The following is a 25,051-nucleotide window of genomic DNA, read 5'->3' on the forward strand; positions in this document are numbered from 1 at the left end:
CAGATGTTTTTCTATCTCAGCCCATCCTATCATCTTGCAAATCTCTCTTGCCTCAGCCCTCAGCAAATTTCAGGCCATTCTCAGCCGCTTCCAATGCATGCTCAGCTCTTAAATCTTAGCCGCTTGTCATCCTATTTCATCCCATTCTCAGCCATTTGAGCCCATCTTGGCTTTTGTATTTTATATAAATTGCATTTACACTAGCCTGCAGAAATGCAAAACTCAAAGAGAGGAGAATCCCGAACAAAACAAAAACACTACTACTACTTGAGACATTGTAAGACACTATCCATGATAAGAGAGGGATTATTGTAAGGAGACATTAGTGCAAACAAAGAAAAGACACAAAGTGTATGACACACAATAATGCAATTTGATGAATGCTCAATGAAGAGGAGCATATAGAAGAATGATGCATGATACAAAAGGGCTCTTGAGCCACAAGAAATCGCCATTCAATTTATCATATTTAATGGCTCTTAAAACAGCCCCAGAAAGAATTAAATCCATTGAATAAGGGACTTGAGAATAATCAATGGGACAAGAGGCAAAAAAGTTTTCTACAAGGGAACTCAGCTGGCATTGCCACTTTCATCCCTAATCCATGCTTTGCTTCACCAAATCCCCAACCTCTCCTTGCTTCCTCACATGTTGCCACCACCTTCAAAGTTCACTCTCCTCTCCCATCAGCATTGTGATAATTCTTCTCATCTCTTGTTGCTTGTAGGCTGCCAAACTTGCTGCTAATCCCCAACCTACTGTTGTCACCTACATCTCCAACCATTGCAGCTTGTTGTGCTTTCATATCCTGGACACTCCCCAATGCTATGTTTTGTCTACTAGCTGCTGCCACACACTTGTAAGGCTGTCGCCAAGCTCCATATCCTTGTGTTTTGATTGCCCAACCATTATACTCACTGTTTTTGTCACTCCAATATATTGCACCCTCGAAAAGTTCCCCTATGATCCAACCTATGCACAAGATGCAACATAAGCGATATCCACGACATAAAACCACAATGGGGATGGACATCAAACTCACCTGCCACTTGTAGAGCCAAACCGACTTACCCTCAAGCCTAAAGCCAAAGTGTACCAAGCCATGATCACATCCCAAGAGCTGTCATCCCATGGGCCATACCACCATCCCACGCTATCCTAGTGTGGACAGCTATTGGGCCTACAATCTAAAGGTGTTGATCACCCAACAAATGTGCACAATGAGCCCTAAGTGAAGGGCCCCATAAATAGGACTCAGTTGCCCCGATTGTGAAGTGTCCCTAGTGCATTTGCACTAAGTCACTTTACAATCAAACATTGTGACGATGTTGTGAGCACCCATCCAAATGTCCAAGGATGTAATACTTTCCCTCTAATGAATGATTGTTGTCCTTAGAAATATCTTCAATGACAAAGTAGGAAAATAGACTCTTCAATGAACATATCAATTACAAAGTTGCCTCCACATTTATGCAGTTCTTCCGCTTCACTAAATACTTGGGATAAATAGAAGCTATATTAGTAGGAATATTAGTCTATGATGCTATGCACTTCGTGGTACCGAATGTACATACAATTTGTATGGGAATAGCCACTTCTATGGGTTCTTTCCAACGAGATTGTTTTGTCCAACCATCAAAAACCAATTCAAGTTGAAGTGGGATATAACAAGCAGTGTTTGCCTATTGCCGGACTTCTTGATCAGGATAATCAATTTACCTTGTCCTAGTCATTCATTCAAATGACTCACATAGAACACTAGGTGAATTCACATATCAGGAGGTAAATTCAACTGGTAAGACACGCTATTGATCTTCTTGGTAATTTGGAATGATCCACAATACCTTGAAAATAACTTATAAGACTTGTCAGCAATCATTAAAATCGGAGTCCTTTGAGACTTTTAAGGTAGTACAAAACCCTACAAACAACTCATCAATCAAATAAATATGGTCTCATAGATAGATATAAGCTATTTCAAGAAATGTAATAATTTTGTGTGAGAGGTGCATAAGGTTGCTCCATATACACAATAATGAGAAAGTAAAGCATTAAGTGGGAAGAAAGCACCAAGTTTGTCTTCCCCTCCTATCATATCTACACATACAATAAGAAAACATGGGCAAGGAGAGAGAATACACTATGATACCATGTTTTAAGAGAGAGGGACACACACACACACACAAAATCTTAGGCTCCCATGTTTGTCGTAAAAAGGTAGGGGCACACATACACAAAGATCTTAGGCTCCAATGTTTTCAGAATAAACCACATAGATAGTATATGTACATTGGAGGGTATTTAATATCTTATAGATGTAAGCTTTGATAGTTAATACTACATCCCAACAGCCTTATGCATCCACCTCTCACTATATGGATGCCCTTATCCATTTTATGGATCTACCTTTTCCTCAACTACCATGTTCACCTCTTTATCAAACTCTTGTATGTATAAAGACATCGATATTAATATAAGACAAACTTTTGCTTTTTCAAATAACACAAAAATGCTACACTATGATGAATTGGTTGACCACGACCCAGATTGCATCGTGAACTCAATTTGTAGGGGGCAATCCTACTACAAAATCCATAGATATATTGCTCCACTCTTTATAGGGAATTTTTAAAGGATGTAGCATCCCTACCTGTTTGTGCCATCAGCTTTATTTGAGCTGACACTATAAGCATGCACATACATAAGACTCAACCAAAGTCTTCATGTGCAGCCAATAAAAATACCAGCTTACCAAGGCCAAAGTCCCATGAATGCCAAGCTGTCCCACACTAGGCACATCATGACACTCATATAAAATCTTTTTGCGGATATCCTCATCATTTGGCACACATACTTCTTCACAAGCATGAAGAAAAACGCATCAAGCACTCCCTCCCAAGCATGAACAAATAGATAAAATAGGATGGAATAACAATGCAATGCTGAATCAGATTGTTAATTACAATGTTCCCAATTGCAACAGCTTCTCTAGTTTGATGTTATGATGGTGGCAAAAAAGGATAAAGCCACACAAACATATTTCCACAATCTAGCCTATTTTTATGGCAATAAGAATGCTTAAACTTTTTAAAGTCATCCAAAATTAACTCATTAAGTAACTAAATAACAAAGACATCACCAAAAGGAAATTGCTGAGATCTGACTTACAAGTAATGATATATGGATTTGCAAGTCGCCGCATAATGCAGACTTCTCGTAGCACGCGTTTTGCCAATACAGGGCATTGGAGGATATTTGCAACCCTCTGCACAAAAATAATCGAGAGGTAACCAAAGCACACTACAAAAAATATCAACATGCATACACGCTGGAGAAAATTTTACTACAGAACTTCAGAAAGCAGCACATGCATAAACCTTGAGTGCCACTGTTTGATTTGTCTCAAGGTCTGTTGCTCTGCAGACATCGCCATATGATCCAGCTCCAATATGTTCATGCAGAAAGTACTTGCTGCCAACTGGTAAATAAGACAGCAGTTAAATATCCATTGTTTTGTTGACCGTGGGAGAAAGTTCTAAACAGCACCCTTATGAAACCAATCTGCCATGATCGATTGCAAACTTTGGATTGCTAATTAATCTGCCATAATTGATTGCAAACTAAACTAAAACCGTATGTTAGAGGCACCTGTCCATATTTGATTGCAGACTTTAAATTGCCCTGGATTTTTCAAAGGAATGGCTTTTTTGCTCATGTTTGCCTGCGAAAAGGCGAACCAGATAATAGACATCAAAGTCATGGAACTGTGAACTAGAATGCTATTTATTAGCAGAGAATTGTAGGTCGTGATGGACAATTAGACCGAAAAGCTACCGATCTTAGTTCACTCCCGCATGGCCAGGTCCTCTTCTTTCTTCTTCGTCTTCCTTAACTGTAGTGCAGACCAAGCTTTTGGCTGTCCAGTAGGAAGAAAAAGTATTGATAATACGTCGAGATAGCTTTCTTCCGTATTTTATCCAGATCACAAATCTTCTTGCAATGCTTAAGCAAATGCGAAGCAAATTCCAGCTGGTACCGGTTTGACTTACAGGTGTGTCTTCGTCTGCGACTCCTCTGATAGGCGATGGTGAAGCTCTCGGCTGTGGCGGGCGTGGCGTTCAATGTATTTCACATTGTAAGGCGCATTCGACAGAGACGAGAGGAGCAGCACAAGGAACGAGACGAAGGATGGGCACCGAGAGTGATGAAGAAGCGAGAAGAGAAGACGCGACGCATAGAATGGCAACCGGAGACCGGCGACAGACCGGTGACTGGCAACAGCCGGTCGGCCCTTTGCAGTTTGACGGGGAGGATCGGTGTCGTTTTTCCTATCGCAACCTGCGAAACCTTCATTGCGATGGAGCCGATGAAAGTTTTCAGTAACGTGAAACGCACCGCATAGGACTATAATTGGGGTGATGAATGTATGACACACTAATAACATAGTCCTATAATTGGAGTGATGAATGTATGTCACACTAATGACATGAACGTAGGTAAGGACACGCCTAGGTCTTTTGAGACCCAGGCAAGTCCAAAAAGTCTTGGTACATGGACATGAGGAAGCAATACTTCACTTGTGTGGAAGCTCCTTGCCCACTGAACAGCTCTCTTCTCAAGACTTCACGTAAACATTATAGTAACTCTCACAAGCTTCACTATGTAGCAACCTCTCTCTCTCTCTCTCTCTCTCTCTCTCTCTCTCTCTCTCCTGTTCTAGGCTTTTTTTTTCTATTTCTATATCACAAGGTTGTGAATTGTGTTGTTGGGTCCACGTGTGCGAGCTGTTGTGTGGTCACAAGCTTTTGGATGGTGGCAGAGCCCCTCCACGCCGAGTCAATGGCCTTAAGCGTGGCAAGTCTCTCAATCATATCTCATACAATATCTCCTCGGCATGTGATGATGTTGTTAAGCGTCATACGAACAAGGTAGAAAATCTGGAAAAGCTAAAGCAGAAGACAAAGGCAAAGGCAAAGTGAAACGGAAGACGAAGGCGCGCCAAGAAAAATCTAGAAACACAAGAAGCGCAAAAAAGTCATAAATAAGGAAAAAATGTGCATAAGGAAAAGTGCAAGTCAATACTTTTGTAAAAGAGCGCAAGCGCATCATGATTTAATTTAAGGAGCGTCGGGCTCTCACCCGTGCAATTTGTAAATGTAGACGGGCGGTGGAAAGGAAGCTAAGAAGATAGAAGGACAATGGAAAAAATGGCCTAGGCCACGGCCGGCCATGTAAAAAAGGGGATAAGGGGATGACCGCCCAAAAGGGATTTAGGGTTTTATATATAAAGTTGAAAAGTAAATGAGAAGCTCATTCTTGTGTGTAGCCAAAGCTTCTTTTTCTTCTTCTCTTATTTCTTGCATTCTTGCTTGTGCTTGAGTGAGGGATTGAGGGAGTGTGAGGGAGTGAGGGAGTGAGTGTGTGAGAGTGAGAGATCGTGGAGAATAAGCTCCCCATCTTCTCTCTTCATCTTCTCTTCTCTTCTATTTTCTCATGCGGCTATGGAGAATGGAGCTTGAAGGAGAGGGCTTGAGGTTGCTTGAGCTTGCCGCAAGGATCGTGGAGCTACCGAAGTTCAAGAGAGAGGAGGGAACTCGATCAAGCATCAAGGTAAGCTCACTACACTCGTAAGGTAGGCATTGCGCATCGGCTATGTGAGAGGTAGCCATGGCCGCTCGGCTTGAAACGCTTGATCAATAAATGGTCCGTAGGTCTCGAGGTAGAGCTCCCTAGCTCCCCTTCATTTTGGTTCCGTGCCGGGACCGACGGAATCGAGCCTCGAGCTCCAAGCATATCGAATCGAGCATAGAAGTAGGGTTTACAGCCTGAACCGGTGCTCGAGATAGTTATGAGATTTAGAAGGTTTTAATCCTTGGAGCAAGTAAGTATTTTGATTTATTGTTGAATATTAGAGTAGGACCATCCATCTCCATCTCTGTTTTTTATTTTTGTTGCATTAGGTTAAGATTAGGATAGGAAAAAGAAGGAAAACAAAAAGGGTTCTACTACTGCTGGAAACAGGGAGATCCTTGGAGTGCCATTCGATGTGAGCACCACAGTGATTCCAAGTATGTTTGGCATTTCCTTGTAGTGTTTTTGCACCTATCTGGAAGGCACTGGATGATTCCAGGGAGTAGGCGCTGAGCTTGAGTCATCACGCACAACTCGCAGGTTGTCGTCTACGCAGTCGAACCAGCCCGTCCGAGTCCCAGAATCGGACCACCCGATTTCTGGAGTCGGACCGTCCGATTGCGAGAATCGAACCGTCCAACTGCGAGAATCGGACCACCCCGTCCGATCCGATTCCAGCAATCGGACCCAGTACCAAAATTGAACCACATGTCCTAGTCTCAAAATCGGACCAACTGCAAGGATCGAACCACTTTTTCTAGTGTGAGAATCGAACCATTGGTCCTAGCGCCACAATCGGACCGTCGGACCCCCCTGTCTGACTAGGAAAATTGGACCAAAGTAGAAATCGGACTGTCCGATTTTCACAATCAAACCACCCTGTCCGATTTTCACAATCGGACCACCCTTTCCCATTCCCAGAATTAGACCACTCCATCCGACTGCGAGAATCGGACCACCCCGTCCGACTGCGAGAATTCCCAGTCTTAGTGCAAGAGTTAGTCAATGAGTACGACTTGTTGACTAGGACGGTAGTTCAGGGCAGAGCAGTAGAGGAAGTGGTAGCAAGCCTAGAAGAGGAAAGAAAGGCGATTAGAAAGGCTCTAGAGAGCATAATTGCCTATAACCACGAGCAGAAGTCTAGGAAACTCTAACAAGATGTTGACATGTACGAGGCCCAACGTGTGCTAGCCTTGGCTGGTGCAGCCAAAGCAGGGCCAAATGCAGAGAGAGAACGAGCAGTAGAGGCTGACTTATCGTTGAGTGAACTCGTAGCCAAGCGGCTCATGGACAATACATCCGCCGAGCAAAGCGCAACAGTCTTAGCCACTGCATTACTCTTGGGATTGGGGGTCACGCAAGGGGCAAAGGGGCAATCTAGAATCCCTATTGTAGCAAAGCAGCTAGACAAGTATGAACCTAGCAATGACCCATATAGCTTTGTGGAGCAATTTGAACAAGTTTGTGAAGCAAACGATCTCTGGACCTTGCACAATGCTCTCAAGCTTTCGATCTGTGCTTAGGTGATAAGGGGAGAATTTAGTACACTAGTCTAGATGCAGTTGAGCGCACAAACTTTGCCCGTCTTAAGGACCTCTTTATCAAGAGATTCTCTGAGGTAGGGTACTCTAACAATCTCATCGTCCGGTTGATGAATGTCAGTCAGAGGGAAAAGGAAGACGTAAGGGACTATGTCACTCATGTGCGTAGCTTCTTCAAGAGGATCCCTGCAAATGAGCGACCTAATGTGGGAGCTTTCGCTCAACCGCCAAGACCCACGGACCGTTATTGTTTCAAGCGTTCCAAGCCGAGCACTAATGGCTACCTCTCACATAATCGACGCACCATCCATATTTACGGGTGTAGTGAGCTTACCTCCGTGCCGTTCGAGTTACCTCCTCTCCCGCGCACTCCGGTAGCTCCACGATCCAAGTGCAAGCCTCAAGCAAGCTCCATCCTCAAGCTCCAAGCTCCAAGCTCCATTGCCGCGAGCAAGACAAGACAAGAGAAGAGAAGAGAAGAGAAGAAGAGAGGAGAAGATGGAGAGCTTCTCCTCCTCGATCCCTCACCCTCACACACTCACTCCCTCACACTCTCACACTCCCTCTCTCAAGCACAAGCTCAAGCAAGCAAGAACAAGAAAAAGAAGAAGAAGAAGAGAGCTACTTTTGGCCACACACAAGAATGAGCTTCTCATTCACTTTTCAACTTTATATACAAAACCCTAAATCCCTTTTGGGCGGTCATCCCCTTTTCCCCTTTTTTACATGGCCGGCCATAGCCTAGGCCCTTTTTCCCATTGTCCTTCTATCTTCCTAGCTTCCTTTCCACCGCCCGTCTACATTTACAAATTGCACGGGTGAGAGCCCGGCGCTCTTTTACAAGATTTCAGGGTGCGCGTTTTTATTTTAAAATGCGACTTTCCCCTTTTGCATTTGCCTTGGACTTTTAAGGTTGCCCTTGCGCTTTTGGCCTTTTCTCTTATTCTTTCTTTAGTCGGACTACCTTTTTTCCACCTTTGCCTTGCGTCTTTTTTATTTCCTTTTGCTTTCTTCGTGTTGGGGTTAACATTACCCCCTCCTAGATGAGTGCCTGTCCCATGGCACTCACCGTCGTAGGTAGCAGGCTGTAGCCTGTACCGAAGACGTGGGTGACAAGGACGCCTGTGGTTTCCGTGGAGAAGTGTTGGTGGTGGTGTGGCAGAAGGTCCTGGGGGCCTGTTGGTGGCCAAGGTGGCTGGTGGAAGGTTGTTGGAGTTGGTGGTAGGGCTATTCTGTGTTGGGGATTTCATGGATGGCTAGCACAAGTGTGGGTTTGTTGGGGATTCTACACAGGACGATTCTTTGCGGGCTTGTCGGATGGTAAGGGATAAGCATTCAGAGTTGAGTGTTGATGAAGAGCGAACAACACCTTATACCTGCAATTGGAAAACCTCGCATGTGGTCTCTCTTTAAGGGGTAGTGCTAGTCTTCTTATCGTACTCAAGACATATTTTGATTAGTTTGGGAGACAGGTCGAACTCTAAGCAAGCCTAGAGTATTGTCCTGCACTTGAGGAGCCAAACTGTGGATATACTTCGGTGCAGATATTATGTGAGTGCTTGTGCATACTTAGATATTACGTAGTTAGAAGACCGTGGGCTAGTTTCTCATAACAATGCGTGGATGAAGCAAAGTTGTCCATGTGGAGAAGAAGTATATGTGAAGGTAGGAGACATCCTTTGCATTGTGACTGCACGACGTAGCATAATTAAATACAAGGACACCGCACCTTCAGTAGCTGGAAACTATTGGACTTGCTTGATGAGTACGGTGTACTTTTCATGGCCAATCGTGCGGTGCTTATCACCACTGATTGCAATGGTACTAAGGCAGAGTGCAAGAGAGAATTGTTCAAGTGGGTCAGGGTGACAGGTCTAACCATAGGCGAGACAAGCTCCCCAGGTATGTCCTGCCCTTGATGTGCCCTGAACAATTGTGGGTAATGGTAAAGGGCTAGGGGACTAGGGACGGAGCCAGTCGACTAAGGTCACTAGACGTACCTAATTTGAGGACCCCTAGGTGCTGTGCTGTGATCGTGGGTGCTTCTTATCTTTTCATTCGTTTCTTTTTTTTTTCTTTCGGACTTGCCTGAGTACAACCATTACAATATGGTGAGGCTATCAGCTTTTCAATAGGTTGGAAAATGTCAAGCTTCGAAGGGTCAGGAAATGGATAGTACAATGATGGTTGTGCCTTAGCCTCGTTGTTAGAGAAGCAGTTGTTGAGATGGGGAGACACACTTGAGATATTGCAAACCTCCTTGCGACACACGCGATGTTGGTACGATTGAGGTAACGACTGCCGTGGGCCAACTATAGAGCTTGACCCAGCAAGGGAGCGTGGCCCATGAATGTGCTTTGGGCCATGCGATGTGGGCGGTCGGCAAGGGTGATTCGTGCTTTCGGCAGCGTGGCTTTGCCGCGGCTCCTTGTGGGGTCGATGGTCTTGCGGTGATCGGGCATTGAACACTGTCGCACAAGGACCTGCATTATCCTGCATCCACTTGTTACTTCGTGAGAGTATATGCTCGCTTGTGTTAAGTGCATCGAACAAATGCAATCATGATAAGACATAATTTTTTCAGAATTCTATGATGTCTATTGGGATGCCTATTTCATTGCTTGTTAAGGTCACATATATTAACGAGAAGTAATAGGAATGTGTACAAGTGGGGATCTTGCCCCTTTAAAAACAAAATGTTTTGGCATGCTAACTTGTCGAGCTACTTGCAGATCATAGGGATTTAGTCGATAGGTACGAGGCGGGGTGAGTCTGGTTGGCTAGGCGATCGGGGCGGTGCTAGTGCGGGGCTCTCGTGAGGCTGGGCATGGAACATGTCGGCCGGGACATGAATGGTGTAGTCCCGGGCCGCGACCATTTCCAAAATGTCCTTGAACAGTTCATTAAATTCTTCCCTTTCCCGAGCTGCCCTTTCTGCCCTTGAGCATCTGGTGCCCGAGCGTGCGTTGGGGATCTGTGCAACTGGCGTTGCCACATTTTGTGTGCCTATCTGACCGTCTGCTCCCCTGGCCCGCGGATTCTTCAGCCTTCATCCGGGGCGGTGTCGCTTAGGGCCTCGCTTCTTGGCATACCTCTTGAGGGTGGGCACATAGCACTCCGGTGGAGGGGCGCGTGCCACATGCTCCCGTCGTCTGTGAAGAGCGTCCTTGCATGCCAGGTGTCCATGGTTCTCCATGTGTTCCGTCTGGAAGCCTGCAAGATGCAATCCAAGGGTTAGACCTTGATACATGATACAACTGTTCGTACGGAAGGGATTTTAGTGTGGTTTATCAAGTGCATATGACAAGGAGGGGAGGGGTGAGGCATGCAGTGTTTGTTGTAGAGGGATGGCCCCCATGATGATGTTCGCTTTGCCTCTAGTCATTAGCAGATATTGGCTTATGCTAAGTTGTGTGGACTGGTTGTCATGGAGTGGGACAGGGCACATCCTCGGAAGGATAGACCAAAAAGGGAAGAAGGTGTGTAGAAAGGGGCTGCACCCTGTCACACCATCAGTGTTGTTGGTCATGGCTTCCTATAGCGGTAATGTGGGTTGCATGCCCTTTACTTGGAGGTGGGGATGGTCACATGGCTTTTAAATGTGTGATGAGAGGAGGACTTGAGGAGCTTAGCTTGTCAGACCCAACTCTTCTCCCTGCGCTTGACTATCATTACTTGTGTGTGTTGATATTGTTTATACAAGGTGACACAAGAAACAATGTTTATTTATATACATAATGTCACTTCACGAGGATAAGAACCAATTGTAGAACTCGGGGTTGTACTGGAGCGTGGCACATGCATCCAGTATTCGCGGCAGCTTATTTAATACCGATAGATATTTTGCAACGTCGAGTAGCATGGAACCTTGACCGAGTCTACTAGCAATATGCAACTCCTCCTCAGTGAGAACCTTATCAATCAAAGGGCTCTCTAGTCTAGTTCCAGCTAAGTCCGTACCCCGAATGTCAGTTAGCACTCGAAGGGAAGTTGGTGCTAGATAGGTTGGGTCCTTTTGAGACCACCATTTGGCCAATCGCTCCTCTGAGACTGTCATGATCTGAGCCCCTAGTTCGGCCATTTCAATGCGGTTCTCACACCAACGCTGTTCAAATTGACTTCGGCCCTTTGTTAGTCGCTTTAGTTGCTCTATGTCCACAAGATTCGGTCGGCAGAGCACATCATTGAACATGACGGTTAAGCGCAGTTCCTCAGCCTCCTCGTCAGAGATGAGTCGCATGCGTTCATGTAAGAGCTTGTTATAGTGCTCGTCAAGATGGTCTTGCTCTTCCCAGGATAGAGGAAAGGGCAAATAATCTCCAAGCTGCTCCTTTGGGATTGTGCCCACGTCTGCAAGGACATAGACTCGTGCGAACACCTTGAGCTTAGCATCCAACTCAGTTAAGCATTTTGTGACACTTCTACGTTCAATGAAGGCTTGCTCGGTTGCTATCTCATGCAAAGTTCTAAGAGTTTCCTTAGGCTTTAGTATAGCTGGGGGCTCAGGCCTAGATGAGCAAGATTGGTCAACGCTAGGATTTCTTATGCTCTTGGGGTTCTCACGTTTCTCCTGAGGTTTTGCTGCTATTTTGTCATGGTTCTTCTCGGATGTGATTGGTATAGATTTGTCACCTTGTTGTGACGACGTTGTATCCACTCTTGATTGGTCAATGCGAGTTTTGTTGTCGGTGGATTGAGTGTTGCAAGCAACTATTGATGGCAATGGTTGCTTTGGTTTTTCAGAGCACACGGGTGTGTCTGAGGGTTCACCGCTATTAGGAGAGGCATCAACGGGTTCATTGGTGGATGGACTCGATGCTTTATTCATCGGCTCTCCAGTGCTCTTCGTCTCAATGTTCTTGAGGTCTACAACCACCTGCAATTGTTGTTGTTTTCGTTGTTTTCTCCTCTGTTTCCTGGTCCGTGAAGGTGCATCTCTCGTCGACTCAGGATTCTGGATTAGGCCAACCGGTGATGTGCTTGGTTGGGCCTCAGCATTTCCCTTCTCTAGTGTGTCCGCATGGGACACAGCTGTGGCCTGCTGAATAGCAATGCCAGGTTGTGAGGATACAACTGCCTCCCTTTTCGGAGAGTCTAGCCATTCAGCCGACTCCCTTGTGTTTAACCCCTCCAGCCTAGGCTTTAGGCACTTTGAAAGTGCTGGAGTTGTCGAGGAAGTCGGTTGCGACACCTCCTCCATAGGCAAACTATTAAGGACACGTTCCACAAGGGGCATTGTCACGGCCAAGGGCTGTGATTGCTGTGATCCTTGATTTGAAGTAGTAGCGGCTAGTTTAATGGACTTGCTACTATTGGTGGATTGCGGTGCCAAGTCCTTAGAGCAATTGAAAGTGGTCGTGTCTTTTGTTTCCCTTAGAGCATTCACTTGCGTAGATCGAGTATCCGTTGATCTAGCCACGGTGGATTGCACAGGCACATCCTTAGGTTGAGAGCTAAGGGTGGTGTCGCGTCCTGCCTCTTGGACGTTTGAAAGCCTTGATGTAGGTCGAGATTGGGATTTAGTAGCCACTCTTGACGACGAGTGTTGTGCTTCCTGTGTCCGTTCAGGGGAAGAGGGTGTAGGAGACTTGGGACTCCTAAGTGGCTTTGACACTGGCTTGGAGATTTGCTCATGGGGCTGTTAGATGATTTTGCTATTTGCTTTGTTGAGCATTTAACCTTGCCATGAGCAATGTTGTGCCTATGATGCTTGCTATCCTTTTGGGCAGTCAACGGCTCCTTGAGCACTAGTGGTCCTTGTGCACGCTCGACAGTTACCTTTGATATCTGCTTACTAAGCATGTTAGGCTGAGGATCTAATTTTTGATAGGTCACGTTTGGTTTCTTGATTCCAATCGTGAGGGGCTCAATCATTCCAATATTTTTTGTTCGAGACCTGGATTTTCGTTTAGGTTTCCTCCTATGCCTCTTTGCTTTTGACATAATTTGGGCTTCTGTCAGAGGTGGTTTAGTAGGGGGTTTTGGTACCCAAATCCATCGGTTGCCTGCATAATACCCTTGAGCCCGAAGCAACGCCTTGGATATCCATCGTGGCACTGTACTGGCTCTCCATCGACGCCTCCGTCTATAAGGCTTGGACTTCTTTCATGGTCTTCTACGATATCCGTAAGTCCCAACTCCATCCTTGGCCTGTCTCCTGACATTTTTGTTTCAAGCATGGCCTCACTCACTGGTTCTCGTTGTTCGACCTGTGCTTGTATCAACTCTTCCAACAAGTCCTTGCTCTCGTTAATGGGCTTGACTGTTATGTCAGCACCTTCCTTGCCTTTCCCTCGAGGTTTGCTGAGGTCAGCCTTGCTAAAGGTCATGACTATCCTCACACCCGGTAGTGTCAAGTGTATCCTTTGAGCTACATAGTCAGCCTCACACTTGGTAGCCTTTTTGAAGGGCCTTCCTAGGAGGATTTCCTTTCCACCATTCTCGCTATTGGGAGGAACATAGAAAAGGAGTGGCAAGCTTTCCGTTTCAATAGTTACAAGGATTCTGCACTTCTCTAGAAGTGCTTGTGGGTGTTCCCCGTGAGGATTAAGAGTTGCATCAGTCGGTGTGAGCTCTGGTTGGCCTAGTAGGGTCCATGATTCATAGGTCAAGATATTAAAATCTGCTCCTTCATCAATTAGAGCATCGATAGTATGCTCTCTTTTCGCGATGAGTTTGACCCTAAGATAAGCAGGTGGTACTATGTCTTCATCTTTCGGGTCTTGGCTTGTAAATTTAAGCCTTCCGATAGATGCCCTTGAGTCCTCGACTACACGACCAGATGTGGATTCTCCACTGCTGCCTTGGATTGTCAGTGCAGTGCTATTCAAGGTACATCTCTTGTCAAGAGTGTCATGTCTAGTCATCTTCGCATTTGTAGCGTGCTGAAGTTGCATTTTGCTCTGACTAGACATGGTCTGAACACATTGTCTTTGTGTTCTCGTGGTGTGGCCTTTTTGCCCTTGATGGCTAGATTGGCCCATTGATGTTCTAGGGTCTCTGTTTCTCTCTGTTCGGGTATAGGCTTTTGGTTGCTCTATTGCAAGTGAGACTCCATGCTCGTGTAGAGCCATTGCTACACTAGGGTCCAATTTGAAGGACCTGTCAGCGCGCATTTTCTCTCCAACCTACTCGGGGGAGGTGCGGAGGAGCCCCCTCTGCGGGGGTCTGGGGGGGCAGTCCCCCCCCGGCCTGCAGGGCCGTTACGGTAAAAGCCATGCACAATTTGGAGGACCGTTTATAGCCAAATTTGAACCACTTACTCTAAGTTTTAGCCCGATAATGGATCCATGATATGGTTTCGGCTCTATATGGTTTCTTGGTTAATTTCACTGTCTTCAAGTTAAAATTTGAGAAAATCTAAATTCGGCCTAACAGGTCCGAATTGCAGGGTCCGAGTGGGTCACTCGGACGGGCCGAGGCGCATGGGCCGAGGGCTAAGTTCGGATGATTCGGACGAATTCGGACGAGGTCACTCGGGCGGGCCGAGGAGCTTGGGCCAAGGGCCGAATGTGGGACGTGGCCGAGGGCCGAATTTGAGTCTCGGACGGGTCGTTCGGGTGGGCCGAGGCCAAATGTGCCACGTGGCAAAAAGTTTTGACTTGGACGACCGAATGGGTTGACTCATACGATTTTTTCCTCAGACGGTCTGAGGCCGACTAGGGTGTGGCCGAGTGGACCGAGTGGCCTGAGGGCCGAGTCTAGGCCTCGAACCAGAGTCGACGTGACTTGGACGCGCCAAACGCCACATGTGTTTTTTTTTTCACTGAAGCTCGCAAAATTCGTCGTGCAAGGCGTTGGGGGTCTTCCCCCTTGTCGAGCAACTCCAGATTGGTCCTACTACTGTAGGGGGGGTGTAGAATTACCTGGGCTAGCCAAAGATCTCCCTGATGCCAAGATTGAAGCGGATTTCCTCGCTAAGCTTTCCTCTTCTCTCCTGCTCTCCTGAAACCCTGCAATGCACACTGTGGCCTTTCTTGCCACTTATGGCCCTTATACCCTCTTCCGGGTATGGTATTGGCACCCCCAATAACTCAGTTACCGACCTTAGGCATCACAAGCAAGTTTTTTACCCCATTTGCACGATTCTTGCCCTGTTTCTGCCCTGTTTTGCAACAGTAACCCTAATGCTTATTTTCTTTGTTTTTCTTTGTTTTCTCCTACTCTAATGCATCCAAATCACAAAGTAAATACCTACACTACTCCATCTCACAACATAAATCTCAAGATAAACAACAAACCTACTTGCCAAGGAGATTGAATACCATCTTCAACCCCCTCGCTTCCTACCTATCTCAAGCACCGGTTCGGGGAAATCCCTACTCCAATGCTCGATTCGAAGCGCGCAAGCGCTCAAGGCTTGAATCCGTGGTCCCGACAACGGAACCAAAATGTGGGAGCTTTCACTCAACCGCCAAGACCCACGGACCGCTTATTGTTTCAAGCGTTCCAAGCCGAGCACTAATGGCTACCTCTCACATAACCGACGTGCCATCCATATTTACGGGTGTAGTGAGCTTACCTCCGTGCCGTTCGAGTTACCTCCTCTCCCGCGCACTCCGGTAGCTCCACGATCCAAGTGCAAGCCTCAAGCAAGCTCCATCCTCAAGCTCCAAGCTCCAAGCTCCATTTCCGTGAGGAAGACAAGAGAAGAGAAGAGAAGAGAAGAAGAGAGGAGAAGATGGAGAGCTTCTCCTCCTCGGTCCCTCACCCTCACACACTCACTCCCTCACACTCTCACACTCCCTCTCTCAAGCACAAGCTCAAGCAAGCAAGAACAAGAAAAAGAAGAAGAAGAAGAGAGCTACTTTTGGCCACACACAAGAATGAGCTTCTCATTCACTTTTCAACTTTATATACAAAACCCTAAATCCCTTTTGGGCGGTCATCCCCTTTTCCCCTTTTTTACATGGCCGACCGTAGCCTAGGCCCTTTTTCCCATTGTCCTTCTATCTTCCTAGCTTCCTTTCCACCGCCCGTCTACATTTACAAATTGCAGGGGTGAGAGCCCGACGCTCTTTTACAAGATTTCAGGGTGCGCTTTTTTATTTTAAAATGCGCCTTTACCCTTTTGCATTTGCCTTGGACTTTTAAGGTTGCCCTTGCGCTTTTGGCCTTTTCTCCTATTCTTTCTTTAGTCGGACTACCTTTTTTCTACCTTTGCCTTGCGTCTTTTTTATTTCCTTTTGCTTTCTTCGTGTTAGGGTTAACACCTAACGAGAAGGATGTGTCTACTATATTTATAAATGGAATTCGAAGCGAGGAGCTCTACAAGGCTTTGGCTAGTAACTCTACTCTACAATGAGACGTGTTAGCTAGAGTCTTTGAAGAGGCAATAAGGGTGGACAATCAGCTTAGGGAGCGAGCAGGAGAAATACCAGTTGGGACAGTACAAGTCAAAGAGCTCCATAGCAGTCAACATTTTCAGGAGAGAGAGAGAACTCTAGCATATAGGACAAGGGAAAGAGTGTTGACCAAGGCCAGGAGCTAGCTGAGATGAGAATGGAGCTTACATGATTGCAAGACCAAATGAGGAAACCTGTGCGATCGCATGTGCAGTGTATACACTGTGGCGGTAACCACCTCCCAGCCGAGTGCCAAGATCCTAGATCTAGGCCGTGCTCGAACTGCGGTAGGTTCAGTCATGACACATTACATTGCAAACTGCCAAGGAGATTCCCATATGCGCAGCAATACAACCCTCCATACTTAGGCAACAGGCCACTAAACCTCTTTGGCAGGGGAGCCCAGTTGGCGCTTTCAGCACCAAATGACGCAAGACCGGCCATTCCTAGGCTAGAGATGAACCCAATAGGCATACCCAGACCACCAAGGCCCTATATAAAGCATCCACTGAGTGATGCTCCTGTTCACTATGTGGAAGAACTAGTGAAGAGGAGACCTACGTGAACCCATACATATCCTATGATGAGGAAGGCAATCCAGTCCTAATGGACTACCGACCAGTATCGGTGATGGAGCTAGGTAGAGGAAGAGGCAGAGGCTTTGGAGGACCAAGCCAAGATCCAATCTCATGCTGGACTTACGGTCATCCAGGCCATATTTCATCACGCTGCCCGGAAAGGGAACATGCAAACAAGGACAAAGCTGACCTTTGATGCACCGAGTGTGGAATCACACACCTATTTCTTGACTGTCCTAGACGGAAGCCATCAACTATTTTTGCTAACATGCCCTCATTACCCTTGGGGCTGTTCAGTGTGGAAACCTTTAACAGCGAGGATAGGCCCATCCCACTACATGTCATGACGCGAGCACAGACAAAACAGGCAGGCATCTCATTGCCTGGGCCAAGTAACCTGGATGCAGCCTCGTTGGGAAAGAAAAGCCGGAGGAGAAGAAGAAAGAGAACAGACACAAAGATTACCCTTAAGACTAAGGAAGCTACAACGCTAGTGACAGGAAAGAGGGTCACTGATGCAGAGGCAGAGACCTCAGCTCCTAAGACAGCAGAACTAGGGAGTGCCAAGGTAGGGGAATACCCCCACCCCAAACGGCAACTCGAGGCTAAAGCCAAAGTCAAGGAGTGGGTCAAGGACGCCCATGAACACCTTAAGGATGTAGAGCCCATATTGGAAGACCAAATTGAAGATCTCTCTAGTGTGAGTACACCCATTTCACCGTCGCGACCTCAATCGGGGAACACACCCACACCACATGAGATGCCATAGAGGCAAGACCAGGAAGAAGCATGTCAACAAGCTAACCAAGACATATGGCCAAAGAGTACTAACCAAGGAAGAAGGCAACCACCCAGCAACCTCCTCACCATGGCAGTAACCTTGAGCCTAGGAGATCTGCTTTGGCAGCACCCTTCCTTATGGCAAGAATTAAAGCACTAGGTGGAGGGAAAAGAGGAGCACACTGCCACCGACTTGCAAGAGCAGGACACAGTTACACAGATTCCAAACCTAACGCTGCACTCAGTTCTAAGGTCACTGCACGTCAATGATTTCTAGGAAGGCATTGAGATGCATGCAGTCTTACCTATCTTAGCCTTGGGGAATGCAACATGAAAAGGAATCATAGACACAGGCCCCGGTGTCAGTGTCTTGAGCCACGCAGTTCTACAGACCTGGGAAAACCCACCCATGGAAATGGCTAGGTTCAATGTCACATTGGCTAACGGAATGAAGGTCAAACCATTCAGGGTCCTAAAGAACTAGACAATGAAGTTTGCAAGGGTGCAGTTTTCCGTGAACTTCATTGTCATAAAGGGAATGGACTACGACATATTGCTAGGTTGACCCTGGATGAGGAACACTCGAGTTATTGAAGATTGGGGTAACAATCTCATCTTCTTGGGGAATAGAACAGAAGCGGTAAGGGTTGAGATGGATACCTAGAAGACTACCCCAACCGACCTTGATGTTATCTCAACCATGCTAAAAGGTGATGCACAGGCAAGCAAACCCTATGGGTCATTGACCAAGTGCATCCCTTGCCCTGAGGACGAGTGGGATTGGATGCACGTCTTGGCAACCATTGACCTACCGTTCTCAGATGAGGAAGAGCTATATAGGCAAGCTGCTAAATCCCCAAGCATGCTAGCAAGGGAGCCCATCGTGCCACTCTGCATTATGGCAGGAAGCTCACGTAACCTAGGGAAATCGGTCTCGTTCCTTATCCCCACCAGCAAGCTCGAGCTTTTGGAAATCATAGAGTACCTGACCGATAAACTGAAGGGCAACATGGCTGCCAATCTAAAACCCCTAAGTGATCTTTCGGCTAAGCCTGAGTGGAAATGGACCAAAATTCACGATCTGAACCTATTATACAATTGGGCTTTAGTCACTCACGAAAAGGAGATTGGAGAGGAAAGCCTAGGGGATGATGAGCAGTTAGAGGGGCAAGACTCGGATGATGAGGAGTACGAGGACTACCGCTCTATTGGAGACGAGAGTAAAGAAGAGTTAGACACGATAGAATATGACACTGAAGGGAGAACGATCGAACAGATCAAGGCAGACTCTAGGCCTAGAAGGAAAAGGGCAGGCTGGAATGAAAGAGGAGTCATGTGGATGGAGTGCGATAGATCCTGGTTGGAGCACATAGGAGCCATGGATTACAAGCAGGCAGGAGTGGCGCAACCATTGGTAGTTCCAGTGCTTAAAACGGATGCACCTACTGAATTATGACCACCTGGCGAAACTCCTTCATGAAGTGAGGGATGTGAGTTTAACTCGGAGTCAAAAGTTAGTATGAAGAGTGATCCCGAAATACCCCAACCCTCTAAGGTCAGATGCACCAAAGGGGACTTGCCAGTCCAGGGCTAAAGGAGGAGGCCAGGAAGTGAACTAAGGACTTAGAAGCAAAGAGGCAAAAGAAGCCGAAGGATCTCCCCAACCACTTCACAAAGTTTAAGAAGGGTGATAGAGTGGTGATTCTGCTAGAAGCAAAGAGACAAGGGCAAACCAGTGAGCCAATTGAGGGACCCGCCAAGGTCAAGGAAGTCAACTTGGCAGGGAAAGGCGAGAAGCCTCGACCTGTGTTCATTGTTGATGAATTTACCAAGGATGAGGAGGCTAAACTTGTTGCTCTCCTACGAGAGTATGTCAACGTGTTTGCCTGGTCCTTGGAGGAACTTAAAGGAGTTGATCCTAAGGTTGTGACCCATAATATCCCAATGGTTCCAGATGCAGTGCCAACAAAGCAATGACCTTACCCTATGAATCCCAAACACGCCTATGTAGTGAAGGAGGAAATCGATAAGCTCCTGAAGGCGGGATTTATATATGAGATTGAGCACACTGATTGGGTATCACCTATAGTGATCGTTATGAAAAAGAATGGTAAAAATTGAGTATGCGTGAATTACAAGAAAGTTAATGCCGCTACGAAGAGGGACAACTACCCCTTATCGTATACCGAGCACATGCTGGAGAGGGTAGCAGGCAAAGAAGCCTACAGCTTCCTAGATGGCTTCTCTGGCTATAATCAAGTGCAAGTGCACCCTGATGATAGGCACAATAATGCCTTCACCACAGAGTGGGGTGTATTCGCCTACATCGTTATGCCCTTTGGGCTAATGAATGCGCCTGTGACCTTTCAACGATTAATATGCACCATCTTCAAGGATATGCTTAGACGTGAGCTAGAGGTGTTCGTAGACGATTTCATATACTCTAGTCGGGCCGAACATTTAGAAAAGTTGAGAGCTGTCTTTGAACGGTGTCGATTATACAACCTCTCGTTGAACCCCTTAAAGTGCCAGTTCTGAAGCACAGATGTATCCTAGGGCACGTAGTATCAAGGAACGGCATTGCCATTGACTTCTCAAAAGTCAGGGTCATTATCGACCTACCACCACCCATTAACTGCAAGGGCATTCAATGTTTCTTAGGCCATACGGGATACTATCGACGCTTTGTACTGAATTACGCACTAATTGTTAGACCATTGCACAAGGTGCTGATCGTATTCGAGTGGACTGAGGAATGCCAATGTGCATATGAAGAGTTGAAGAAGGCTCTCACCACTACACCAATCTTACAAGCCCAAGACTGGAGCATAATGTTTCATGTACACATAGATGCCTCTAAGTTTGCTATTGGAGTTGTTCTATGCCAGCCTGGTGAGCATAACCTAGATTAACCCATGAGTTTTGCCAGCAGGCAGCTCATTGAAATGGAGATGAACTATTCCACTATAGAAAGGGAAGGGTTGTCCATGGTGTTTGCTATAAAGAAATTTAGGCATTATCTGTTGGCCACCCCCTTCGTCTTTTTCGTTGACCATCAAGCCTTGCTTTATCTCATGAACAAGCCATGCACTACAGGTCACATAGCTAGATGGTTACTTCTCTTGTTGGAATTCAATTTCTCTGTGATTGTATGTAAGGGAAAGCAGCACTACATGGCTGATCGCATGACCCGCATACCCACAGGAGAAGCTGCTGGACAAGGCATACCTAACGACCTACCAGACGCTCATCTCTTTAGCCTGTCTAGCGAAAGAGACTTGTTTAGAGCCAATCTGACACCATATTGTGTCGATGATATAGTTCAAGTACTAGAGAACGTTCTACCTGAGAGACCTATTGAGAAAGCCAGGCTAAGGAGAGTTATCTTAAAGATCCAGCCATACCAACTGATCGCCGGCCAACTCTATAGGCTAGGACAAGACAGTTTGTTGCGTAGATGTGTGTGTGAGCACGAGATGCACAATGTATTGAGAGAAGCGCATGGTGGAATAGCTGGAGGACACTTTAGTGGGGATACAACAGCCCATAAGGTGCTACAATCCCAACTATGGTGGCCCACCCTATTTCGTGATGCTATTAAATTTGTAAAACACTGCGATGAGTGCAAGAGGACTAAGATGCATGTGCACAAGGATAAGATGGAGTTGACCCCCGTAATAGCATGACAACCCTTCGAAAAATGGGGCATTGACTTCATTGGACCTATCAGTCCTGCGGCACAGTACTCCCAGGCACGCTACATCATTGTGGCAATTGATTACTTGACAAAGTGGGCAAAGGCAAGAGCCACTAGGAAGAACGGCGCTAGAATCACTGCGAAGTTCTTGTGGGAGCAGGCCCTTTCACGTTTTGGTTGTTCAATTGAACTAGTAAGTGATCAAGGCACGCACTTCATTAATGAAGTGATATCCCACCTGCTCTCGACCTTCTTAATCATTCATAGAAGGTCCTCGCCCTACTACCCTCAAGCAAATGGCCAAGCAGAATCCACTAATAAAATCCTAGTCAACGTGCTTACGAAGGTGGTATCCACATCACGAAGTGACTGGGATAACAAATTAATGGCGGCCTTGTGGGCCTATCGTACAGCTTATAAGACGGCTGTAGGACATACGCCCTTTAGGCTGACTTATGGAACGAAGGCCATTCTACCCTTAGAGTTATTTGTCCCTAGCTTAAGGATAGTAGCCCAGGAGCGTTGGGAGGGAAGAGAGGCTTGGACCAACAGCTTAGTGGAGTTAGAGCGTCTCATGGAGACTCGACTCTTAGCCACCCACGCTCTGATTTGTGAGAAGGCACGAAGAAAGATATGGTTTGACAAGCATGCCAAACAGCACAACTTTGATCAGGGGAACCTCGTTCTACTATACTTTATGAAGGTTCACAAACAGAAAATGAAATTTCGAGGACTAGGACCTTTCCGAGTACGTATAATTAGTAGAACAGGCAATGTTGAATTGGAGACGCTCGAAGGTGAAGGAATAGGCTTTTTCAATGGCAGTCGCATGAAAAAGTTCTATCCTCCTTCCCATCCGTTGCACGAGCCACCTATGCTTGAAGCCCCTATCAACGTCTGTGTGGCCACTATTACCGAACTGACAAATCAAGCTGAAGAAGCAGTGGCACCCGCCTACCTACGAATCATGGTCACTGCAGAACGGACGTATTCTTTTGATGCCTTGATCGACGAAGGTGCTGACTATAATATCTTGACACATGACCATTGGACACACATTGGTCAACCTAAATTACAGCCCACAAATGCTAAATTCAGCCCATTTGGGGGCAACACTTACTCACTCTTAGGAAAATGTGAAGTGGCTATCTCTATCGAGTCTAAAAGTATACCAATCTTCTTTTATGTGTTGGCAAACACTAAAGGGGCCGGTAATAAGTCACTACTAGGTCGCACTTTTAAAAAGTAGACGAACTACAATGTGGACTATAACCTAGATCGCATCCATCTTGCTATAAGCAATGTGCGCATAGTGACTACTTTCAGCAAGGGTTATCTTGATCCTTCTACAATTGCAAAGCCATCAATAGAGACCCCTACGACTATGCCTATGACCAAGCCTAGGGAGAAGGGCTGTGATATCTCACCCCACGCTCAAACTGCTAGAACCAAGCCCACCAAGGCCATTCACAAGGCCAAGGAGTCCACGCTCATATGGGTGCCAAAACGACAAGGGCCAAACACGACCATGCCGCAATGGATCCCCAAAGATCTCTTGCGAGCACAAGGATACTATGAGGGCAACCTCTGGATATGGGTGCCTAAGAGTGGATATTCAAGAGGCTCAACTCTAAGCAACCTCACTCCAGCTAGAGAGGCTTGCACATACGGAGGAGCCCAGACTGCAAAGCAAGCTAGACCAGCACCGGTTGTGATTAATGAATCCCAACTCATTTATCGTCCAAAGCTAGATGCCCCAGAATTATCCAAGTCAGAGGAGTTGAGCACCCCCATGCTGGCTCAGATAGAATGCATCACACCTTCTATGCCGCTGGAGCCCCCTGCAGCATCTCAAAGTGCTTCTGAGTGCAAAGTCCCATCTGTGACGCCATCAATGGAGTCACCACTGTGTAGCCCAATTGCACCATTACCATCAGCAAGTCTTAGGCCTTCGTATGAAAGACGATCTTTCCTTTCAGTGGCCAAGGATCTTGTTGAGACCTCAGAGATGACGTAGTGACATGCATCAAGGAGTTAGATAACACCTTCACCACATTCGCTAGGAGCTATGAGAGGCTTGATCTAGGACTTCTCCATGAACCCCTTACTTCTAATGTTCATGTGTTGCCATGCACTTGGGAAGACTGTGAATTTATGACCGTCAAATTCCCCAAAATTGCCACCGAATTAATCGCTAATAGAGAATCTCAAAGGAGCAAGCCATTCTCAGAAGACTAATTACCTCGTACCGCAAGCCTGCTTGCTCTGTACCTGAACAAAAACTGGAGGAGCTCATGTAGCTTGCCAACTCTGATTCTTGGTTCTTACAACTGTGGTATGCCTTGCGACTCCAATGGGAGAAAAAAGGCTACTGTATCATGACCAATGCCGAGCAAAGAAGGGCAATCAAAACAATTGAACACGACCCTACTTATGTGACACCTCTTTCGTTTAGGATTTTGGCCATTACACGCAACATACACTTAGATGACCATGTGTTAGCCCACCCTTGCATTGACCAATTCCTTATGGAAGAGAAACTACACGTTGCTAGCCGCCTCAACTCCGGGGACATCTTTCATGATGTCTTGACCTATATCACCCAAGCTTCCATACAACCATGTGAACTTGATCATCATGCCCAGCTTGAATATAACCCTAACCTCTATACTTGGCTGTTGGCCAAGTAACTCGCCCCACAAAGTCCATGTGAGTCCTCCTTCTTCCCTTGCTAATCCTAGGAAGGATTCCTTTAAAACTTAAGGAAGGGAGGGGGGAGCGGAGCAAAGTGAGAGCCAAGTGATGTAGCAAGCTGTAGTGATGGATGAAAATGATCAACTAAATTTAAACAGGAAAGAATGCAAGGAGGAAATAGATGTTGCTTTTGAATTATTTCCAAGTTTCATACCTCTGAAGCAGCATGGCAAATTGTCACACACATTCTTTCTTGGGTTTTTGTTAGTGATGAGTCAATTCATAACGCTAATATTTGCATGGTGTAATGATAGGCACCTACCATGGCAGGACAAGAAAAGGGGGGGTAAACTTCCATTCACTGAAGAGGAGTTGACAAAGTATGGGATCAATGTTGAGACACGTGGATTTAGCCAGTTCACATTCAAACATACCCTGAATTTAGACGATGTCATCCTGGAAGAGCCGACAGTGAAGGAGTTGGTGGATAAATGCAACCTCCGAAAGTATGTGGAAAAGGTCGGACGCATGTGCGCTGACTTTTTAAGGAGCTTTGATGAAGGTAGGAGCTGTGGCACGGTCACAATAAGGATTGGTGACTAGGAAAGAAGGGCGCAAGTGCCCCTTAATGCAGCTATCGTCGAGAAAGCCCTGGGGCTTGTGTCTAAGAAGGAGAGATGCCCAAGAAGAGATGTATATACCATGATGGGAGTCAAAAAAGATGACGTGCACACAGTGGATGGAATCAATTTGGCTGATATTCTAGACCCCGCAACAAAGATGCAA

General features: G+C 46.4%; 1 protein-coding gene across 4 annotated transcripts in view; it reads right to left on the minus strand.

The window, feature by feature from the left end:
* LOC148010940 (mitogen-activated protein kinase HOG1-like) overlaps nucleotides 1–4,339 on the minus strand; it is a 49,026-nt gene extending 44,687 nt beyond the window's left edge. The window contains exons 1-5 of one of the 4 annotated variants that reach the window (XM_087672262.1): nucleotides 4,050–4,339; nucleotides 3,835–3,916; nucleotides 3,649–3,721; nucleotides 3,378–3,478; nucleotides 3,169–3,265 (exon numbers count right to left, since the gene is read on the minus strand). In XM_087672262.1, the coding sequence (XP_087528388.1) occupies nucleotides 3,169–3,265; nucleotides 3,378–3,478; nucleotides 3,649–3,715 (265 nt within the window). In that variant the 5' untranslated portion in view covers nucleotides 3,716–3,721; nucleotides 3,835–3,916; nucleotides 4,050–4,339. Of the gene's footprint in view, nucleotides 1–3,168; nucleotides 3,266–3,377; nucleotides 3,479–3,648; nucleotides 3,722–3,834; nucleotides 3,917–4,049 lie in introns of those variants that run through there. The other 3 variants (XM_087672260.1, XM_087672259.1, XM_087672261.1) reach the window with 3 other exon arrangements.
* Between the last annotated feature and the right edge of the window lie 20,712 nt (nucleotides 4,340–25,051).

This window comes from Lygodium microphyllum, chromosome 29 (genome assembly GCF_053477565.2).
Source record: "Lygodium microphyllum isolate KBCC chromosome 29, Lygodium_microphyllum_v1.1.10, whole genome shotgun sequence".
NCBI classification, from domain to species: domain Eukaryota; kingdom Viridiplantae; phylum Streptophyta; class Polypodiopsida; order Schizaeales; family Lygodiaceae; genus Lygodium; species Lygodium microphyllum.